This window comes from Carlito syrichta, unplaced genomic scaffold, assembly GCF_000164805.1.
Source record: "Carlito syrichta isolate Samal-C Ts95f unplaced genomic scaffold, Tarsius_syrichta-2.0.1 Scaffold311424, whole genome shotgun sequence".
Classification (NCBI taxonomy): Eukaryota; Metazoa; Chordata; class Mammalia; order Primates; family Tarsiidae; genus Carlito; species Carlito syrichta.
The window spans coordinates 906-9,646 of NW_007255520.1; the positions used below are offsets into that span (position 1 = coordinate 906).

The 8,741-nt window shown below is 46.3% G+C and overlaps 1 protein-coding gene across 1 annotated transcript in view; it reads right to left on the reverse strand.

Annotated features, from left to right (window-relative positions):
- The window catches only part of LOC103271202 (myomegalin-like), an 8,798-nt gene extending 298 nt beyond the window's left edge, over positions 1 to 8,500 (reverse strand). The window contains exons 1-6 of the mRNA XM_021717877.1: positions 7,982 to 8,500; positions 6,947 to 7,139; positions 6,102 to 6,218; positions 4,217 to 4,745; positions 2,091 to 2,326; positions 1,014 to 1,065 (exon numbers count right to left, since the gene is read on the reverse strand). Coding sequence (XP_021573552.1) covers positions 1,014 to 1,065; positions 2,091 to 2,326; positions 4,217 to 4,745; positions 6,102 to 6,218; positions 6,947 to 7,139; positions 7,982 to 8,500 — 1,646 coding nt within the window. The remainder of the gene's footprint in view (positions 1 to 1,013; positions 1,066 to 2,090; positions 2,327 to 4,216; positions 4,746 to 6,101; positions 6,219 to 6,946; positions 7,140 to 7,981) is intronic.
- Positions 8,501 to 8,741: the final 241 nt, after the last annotated feature.

The window sequence follows — 8,741 nt, forward strand, 5'->3', positions numbered from 1 at the left end:
GGGGCCGGGGGGGGGGGGGATGACACAGGTGAAACCAAGGTCAGTCATGAGCAAAGGAGGCCACAGCTGCAGAGAATCATCAAAATAGCTCATCTCTAATTACGTGGAGAATAAGTGGGGTGCAGATGGAGGGAGAACAACAGCCACCCAGTACTCTGGCCATCTAATATGAGGAGGACTAGCAGAGACACCGCCAGCCTTCCTTTCAAGGCTCCACTGCTTAAAGCACAGCCCCTGAAACTGAGAACTGTGTGTGGCCATCTCCAACATGACCAGTACAAAAGTCAGAGTAAGCATTGAGAAACACAGCAAAACACTGTCCCAACATTCAAAAGTACGATCAGTGGAATCTCATAGTTAATTGAAGTACATACGGGCCATGCATGTCTCTTGAGGGATCCGAAATAAAAAAGAAAAGCAAAACCAAGACACCTTGTCCCTCACCATGGATATTTTAAGAAGCAATTATGTGAAATAAGGCACAAGCATGACACAAAGAGTTCAAACTAGTGGCCACAATGGACGCTGAGCCCGTATTTTATTAAGTGTTAAATGAAACGACTCATTGAACTGGTTCCTGAGGCACTGTGGTCTCCCAGTGATCTGTACTTTTACCAGGCACTGTTGTATGATCCTTTTTTCCCCCAAGGAAATTGGGTGACTATTAAACTAGCTGTCAACCCAACTCAGGGCAGGCCAACCTTGCAAAAAGCTCAACCTGGTTGTTAAGCACACAGGGAAAAAGCAGGGAAGACCTTTGGGGATGCAGAAGACTCCTAAAGACTCATTAGTTCACTTTTAGGTCAGACTGCTTCTAGGTTACCAAGTCTGAAGAATTAATGTACCAATGAATTATATTAAAAGAGAAAAGAATTTAGCTAAAAACAACAGTGAGGTTGTTTTTCAATAAATAAGAGAATTTATCACATTCAGCATATTCCTTTTTGCCGCTTGATTTGTCAAGTTGCCCTTGGGCCTTGGACCTGATTTTACCAGATTTTATTCTGAATTACCTGAGAGCCAGTGGCTCAAGTCCAGCTTGATCTTTCTCACTTTTATGATCCTCTGCAAACCAAATTCAGAAAAAAACAGTAAGAGATTAAACCAGTCCCACGTCACACATGACAAACACAGGCACCTATGTGAACACAGAATAGTGATTATTCTAGGTGTGAGTCCTGGATCCTCATTCTGGGAGGCCTCAGGTTGTGTTTTTAGAGAAGTGACCCAGGCTCACCTGAGCTCAATGGGCCAACTTCCTCTGACCTGGTTATCATAATCATGACTTCCTCTGCCCTAATCAGGGCAAAAGGTTTAAAATGTCTTTTTTTTCCCCCAGTGATCAAGAGCTGCCCTCTGGGACACTCCAGCTTCTATGTCCTATTGCAGACTGGCTCTCAAATGCACAGCTATGTGTCCATCACAGTTTTTGTGTAGAACCTTTGCTTGTCTCTTAGGAGATGACAAGTAGTCCTTGTTCCGCACCTACACCTGCCACCAGGAGATGGACTGGGTGGCTCCCAAGTCTGATCCTGCTATACTCACCTGGGTGCTTTCCAGAAAGTCCCTCTAAGTAAAAGGCTCCAGTAGTAACCAACATAGCCCTGAAATTACTACAGCCAGTGTCCAAACCATGTCCAAAAGAGCATGGCGCTTTATATCTGAATACATACACGAACAATACTATGTTATAAATGAAGAAACAGAGACACCAGACGGGTGTCATTTGCTCAAAGCAAGTTGGTAGCAGCATCCAGGCTGGAGCTTGGGTCATGCAGGGCTCTTTCCATTATAACAAGGCCCTTGGGTCTCATCTCTCTGTCCCTTCGCACCAGATGGAAGCTGCCTCCTGCCCTAATGTTCACATTCCAGAAGTGGCAAAGCTTCTACAGTTGTAACCATGATGCCTCCAGCCCCGTGTGCTCCTCTCTTTTGTATTCCCCACTAGCCAGTCTTGATCCTGTCGTGGCCCCCAGGGGTTAAATGGAAATAGGACTCTGGGTTAAAAGCCACAGTGGAGGTGTAGTGGCCACCTGGGCTGGAACTGTGGGAGTAACTGAGAGCACTGCAAAGCCCTGTGGCCAACTTACTGGTGCTGAGCTTGCTGGTGAGTCTCTCTGTCAGCTGGCTTCCCTGGGCGAGTTGCTCCCGGAAGCTCTGCCCTAAGTAGTAGTCAATGTCGTTGCTCCTTAGGAGATCCTCAAAAGACTTTACTGTGTCTTTTGCACGCTGGGTGAGAAGATAACAAATGCCTCTCCCTTCTCGTATTTTTTGCCGGAGGTAGGAGAGTTCTCGGGCCTGATCCTGAATCAGGGAATCATATTTCCTAATGGAGGAAAGAAGTAACAGTAAGTGTGGAAAGAGAGAATTCTAAGGTATGGGAGCTTCCATAGAGCTTTCTGTGAGAACATCTCTAAGGAACTCCCCCAGGCTGAATTCCGGCCCATGAGCCATAGAAGGTATTTAAGAGTAAATTCTGCCCTGAGAAACTATTGCATCAAAAAATTTAGTATGCCACTGTTCAACTGTTTTCTATATGTTAACCATATGTCCAAAAATAAATGAATCTTAGGATCTGTGAGAGTGGCTCAAGAGTCACTCTCCTGCTTGAGCCCACTCCGCATTCTCTGGAGCGTACTGCCTCTCCTGCTTAACAAATCTCTCTCTCTCTACCTTCCCTGTTTGTGTGTCTTGTCCAGTTCTTTGCTTGAGTCGCCAAGAACCTGGTCTTCATCCCCGGATCGTGGCCGCAGAAGACCCCTGCACTTAGGGGACCATGTGCCCCCCCAGTGAGCGCACTCTGCCTATTTCCTGACTCTGGTTCTGTCTTGGGACGACAGGAAGCAGCTGAAGTTGTCACTGCTTTGGGCATCCCAGTCATTTTCAAAAGATTTTGGAAGTCTCTGTTCATGTGCTTGGCACCATTCCTAAAATAGTATCATGGCTTTATTTCTCTCTGTGTCTTTTATATTTTGCTGTTGTTGTTGTCAAAAGTGGAGCCAAAAAAAAAAGATCTGTGAGAGCAAAGACAGTGCCATATTCTACATCCCTACAGCACTAGTATCATGTAGACTCATAGTAGTTACTCAGTAAATACTTAGAGTCACTAGATAGGACCTACCATTTCTTCTAATTCAAACACCACCTGATGCCTGAGTTTATTTTATTCTATGCTATAATACTGTGGCAGACTGTATTTTTCAACGATGGCGATTACACAACCTCCCATACAATCTGATGGCAGCCAGATGAGACACCCTAAGTGACAGCCACCCAGTTGAAACCAGTCAACTCACAGAACCAGGAGAAATAATAAATTATTGTTTCGGCCAGGCTCAGTGGCTCAGCCTGTAATCCCAGCACTTTGGGAGGCCAAGGCAAGTGGATTACCTGAGCCTGCGGATTCAAGACCAGCCCAGGCAACTTGGCGAGACCTCGTCTCTACAATAAATCAAAAATTAGCCAGGCGTAGTAGCGCACACCTGTAGTTCCGGCTACTCGGAAGGCTGAGGCAGAAGGATCGCCGGAGCCCAGCAGGTCGATGCTGGGGTGGCCATGAGCATGCCACTGCCCTCCAGCCTGGGCGACAGAGTGAGACTCCAACTCAAAAAATAGAATAGAATAGAATATTGTTTCAATAATAATTTTTGGGGTGGTTTGCTACTTAGCAACAGATAACCAGGACAGATACAAAGATGAATGCTTACCTAGTGTTTTTCAACACAAAGTATCAAAAACAATCATAATCATGGCAAAAGAACACTAATGCTTAATATAGGCTAGGTACCATGCCAAGCACTTGTATTAATTCTTTTAAACTTAATCCTCTTTCTTGGGGATGGGTTCTCTTGTTATCCTCATTTACTAGGTAATGACAAAGGCTCAGCAAGGTTAAATAGGTGGCATGGCTAATATCAGAGCTAGGACTTAAAACCAAGCAGTCTGATTCAAGCCTTACCACTCTACTATACCATATATATGGTTCCTTTTCTAATATATCGCGAAGAAGAAGTTCCAGAGACCTCGCGTCTCCCAGACATGGGGCCACCAGTGGTGGCTGCTTGCCTGTCCTTTCCTCAGACCTCTATCTACCATTTAAATAAGTGCACTTGTGAGTACCTGGTATGTTCTTTCTTCCAGCCGCCTGAGCTTCCCTACTCCAGCACAAACTTAGACACCAGCAATCAGTTAAGGGCCCAGACACTGCCCTCCTTACCCAGGCCAGGAGGCTGATCTCAACTCCTCAGCCAGCTTCCCTTCGAGTCCAGTTTTTGGGAGCTGGGCCTCCAGCTGGGATACTCTCTGGATGAGGCTCTCCAGATCCTTTTTGGCCTGCAGACCCGGGGGGTAGAAAGCCCCAGTGCCATCAGACAGCCACCCTTCATCCTCATCAGTGACACTATGAGGCGAAGGCCCCTCAAGGGTTCCAACAGCTCTCAGCTTCCGGGGTCTTTCCAGACTGGATGAATAATCGCTTGTAACCGAGAGGGACCGGACCCGGCTCTTGAGGTTTTGAATGACCTTGTGGGCATTCTGCAGCTGAACCTTCAGATCTTTGATGTCCTTTTGCAGGACAGAGATGTCTTCTGATTTTCCATGTGTCTGGAACTCTTCCTGCTTCCCTAGCTGACTCTCCAGGGGCTTCTTCCTGGAGGGGCTAGCCAGTGCTGAGCCCAGGCGGCCCTGCTCAGAGCACAGCCCCTGCATCAGGACCATTTCCTTGAGACTGTCTTGCTCCTCACACTCTGAAAATCAAAGACAAACATGGCTTCCTGAATAAAAGCCGGACAACACAAATGCTGTTGTGGCCACTCCCTTCCAGAGGGGGCGAATCTGGTCACAATAATTCCTCGGGCAAAAGTTGAAGCAGTACTTGACTCAGCCCTGACACTGTGCGAGGCATTCAGATACAATATTTCTCATCTTCCCAACAGCCCTGAAAGTTAGGTATGGTCACTTCCGACTTTACTGACTGGGAAAACCAAAACCAAAGAGAGGCAAACTAGTTTGTTCCAGATCACTCAAACTAGCACATGACAGAGCCAGAATTCAAATCCTCCAATGGCCTGTGTTCATATTGAGAGCCTAACATATATTAAGCACTATTCTAAGCACGTGTATTATTTCATTTAAACCTAATAACTACCCTTTGAGATGGGTTTTCTCATTATCCTCTTTCAAAGGGAAAGGCCACACACATGGATGTTTCTTAAGTAAGACATTCACATGGGGCATTGCATATTTAGGATGGCCACAAGAACACAGGACAAGCTGTTCCTGCAGACTGAAAGTTTAACGCTCTCCAAATATCGCTATGACTTAAAAGTTCATTGGGTCACAACTGTGTGAAAAATAGGCATGGGAAAATACAACCACAAGAAATACATCAGCATAGTAATATCAGTATATTAGAGCAATGGTAGTCAGAATGAGAATGAATATGCAACATTTTACCAGGTGCCAGACACTGTTCTAAAGTGTTTCATAAGAATTTACTAATTTAATTGACATTAGTACCTGATGGGGTAGGTAGTTCTTTTATTAGCATTTTAACATATGAGGAAACTGAGGCATGGAAAAGTTCACAAACTCAGATTTGAGACAACCAGTCCAGAGCCAAGATCTTTGCTCTTAACTGCCATACTACACTGCCTCAAGGGCAAAAGGTACTGTGAGTGTTTTTCTCCTCTTCTGGGTTTCAATTTGGCGGGTGGCCCTATGCCTGTAGTCCTTGTATAATGCAAAACAAAGTTGTTTTTAACAATTTTGCGCCCAAAAGCTCATCTGATCTCTTCCTTATTAGTATTTCCCTCTGTAATAATCAGTTGGATAGAACTTTGCTGCTGTTGTTGCTATTATCATCATTAACAGCAGTATGCCAAAAACTCATTGTAGACACTCAGACTCACACTCAGCCTCATTTGGGGCAAGAGTTTTCCTCTAAACTTCTTGTCTTTCTCTGTTCTTCTGGTCCTGTGTTCCCTTTAGCCATAACACCCGCTCCTCCCTGCCACTTGTGAGGCATGGGGTTGGCCACCAGCACCCAGAGGTAACAGCTAAGTCGAGAGAGGGAAGGTGAGCCCTACACCCTGTTCCCATACCAGGACTGGTGGTTTCCTCCCGCTCGGCCTCGTTTTCGCTTCGGCCACACGTCTCATAGCCCAGGTCCTGGAGGTCCACCTGGACCTGCTTGCTGTCCTGCTTCACCAAGGATTCACCTGCTTGGGAAGAGGTAGCGGGTGTTACAGAATGTCTGAATTTCCCACATATTCCCTTGACCTCAGCCCCAAAGGCCAGCTCTGCAGTGAAAGAGATGCTCCTTTGGACTTGGGGGAGAAGACACCACCTGCCCCATTCAGCAAGACTTCCCTTCACAGAATGGGCCTGTTTGCCATTGATGATCTCACCTTCAGATCACCTTGGCTTAGTTGCACTGTCCAATAAGGTAGTCCAATATGGCTACTTTATCTTAAATTAAACAAAATCTCCATGTTGTACTAGCCACATTCCATGTGCTCAATAACCATCTGTGATGTAGATATAAAATGTTTCCACCACTGCAGGGAGATCTGTTGGACAGCGCTGACTCTAGACTAATAATAATGATATGTTTTTGAAGAATATGGTGAAAAGAGAAGTCACAGGGAAACAATTAGTCTATGTTGAGAGGTAAGGAGGTTATTGGCTGTACCAGAAATCAGTAAACCTAAATGTTAGTCCATTTCCTCTCTATACTCTCACCGCAAACTTGAAACTTTGATTTATGCCTGTATCTTTTTCTGTCACCTGCAAATTGAAGTAAAATATCCATGTCCATAATTCTAGGACTATAGTCAGTATTAAATCTGTTTGGAGGTTGGGGAAGAAAAGTAAAATCTGCAAAACATGCAGCAGCTTTTTAGGGAGAAGAAAAACACTTAGGTGATGGCAAACTTATAAGACTTACTAAGTATGACTCTGTATTTCTCCAGCTGGTTAGCCTGGGCAGAGACTGTGGCTTCTGATAGCAGCAGCTTCTCCTGGAGATCTTGATAGCGTTGCCTGCATTGTGCCAGCTGGGAGCGCAAGTGTTTGGTGGACCATGGGAGGCTACATTCTGACTGAGGCCCAGGGTGCTGGGCCTGAGACTGGTTATCCAGCTGTAAGAAGGACCAAGACAGGAATCAGGAGAGTCTGAGGGCATCCCCCATGCAGCGGTGGCCTCTTCTGCCTCTGAACCTGTGGGCTTTATTCATGTGTTTGTCGTGGCGCTTCTCAAGCCTTTGGCAGTTCCTTGCTTTCCAGATGGAGTTCGCAGAGAGCCGGGACCATGTTTTATTCATCTCGGTATCTACATCACATAGCACAGTGCCAATCAAGTCTACAGAGAAGCCCTCAGCAAATGTTTGCTCAGTGGCTAAAAAAGAGAAGTGGAAACCTCCACTTGTCTCTCCTTGCATTCCTGTCCCAGTGGGCTCTCAAAATCCTCTGCATTCTCCATTTTACTGAAACCTCGGCAAAGCTTCTTCTCTAAAAGGGACCCTCTTGGAAGCCCAGGAACAGAAACTGTGATGAGCTGTGACAAAACAGCAGTGATAAGAAAGAGATGTCATTACACACCACTTGTCTGGGCTGCCTCAAAACCGGACTTGTCCCTCTGTTCCAGGAGTTACCACATCCTGTGAAATTATCTGTTTTTATAGCATTTTTCTCCATCATGTTGGGTACCTCAGGGCAGTGTCAACACACTGCTGCCAATGCCTAGTCTGTTTCCTGGAAAATTGAGTACTCAGGAGCTATTTATGAGATAATGCTGTAAAAGTCTTTCTAAAGACTGAATGTGTACGAATCTTATTACTGCTGCTTGTGGGGCAAACGTGCCTTTCCTTGGTACCTCCTGATCTACTGTCTAAGGTAAAACAGTTTAAGGCTGTGGAAGGCAAAAACTGGCAGCTCCAGCCCTTCTCCAGGGGATTTTCATTCTATCTAAGCCCACACTTACTTGATGGGCATCCATTGTGAGGGCAGCTCCAAGGTCAAGGCTCTGGGGCCTGGAGCAAGGCCTCATTGCCATATCCTCCTCCTCTTGGCTTTGGTGCCTCTCAGGAGCACAGACCAGTTCTGCGTTCATTCTGTCAATCTCCCTGGCCAAGGGCACAAGGAGCTCTGGAGTCAGTTTACTCCTCCCCTCCTTGCTGCTCAGCACCAGCTGCTCTTGGAGGAGGTTGATGATATTGCAGGCATTCTTCAGTTTTCCTTGGAGCTTTCTGAACTCAGCCTGAAGGCTGCTCCCATTCGGACCCTCTTTGGCTACCACAGTCTCCACCGTCGGCTCGGCCTTCTCCTTGTCTTCCTCTATCTCCCATCCGTCGGACATTGCTTCTCCCATCTGCTCTTTCAGTTGTGCATTCTCGAGGCAAAGGCTCAGCATGGTGTTCCTGCAGGAAACACACACAATTAGGGGCCCGGTCTGGTCTTGACCGCAGTTCCCAATAGTCCCTTTAGCCCACTCTCGGTCCATGGCAGACTCAGAGACCTCCCACCCCCAAGCGAGACGGCACCTTGAAGGCCTACAACAGCACCCTTATTTTGCCAATGAAAAAGTCAATGCTCAGGAAGAACAAGAGTGTTGCCTGCACTTCCACAGCTACTTGGTGACAGCACCATCACTGACGGTCTTAGACTCAGGACCCCCAGTCTGGTTTTCTTTATTTGTGCCACACAGCCTCATGTGTTCTAACTTTCAGTAGCCTCTGGAATAA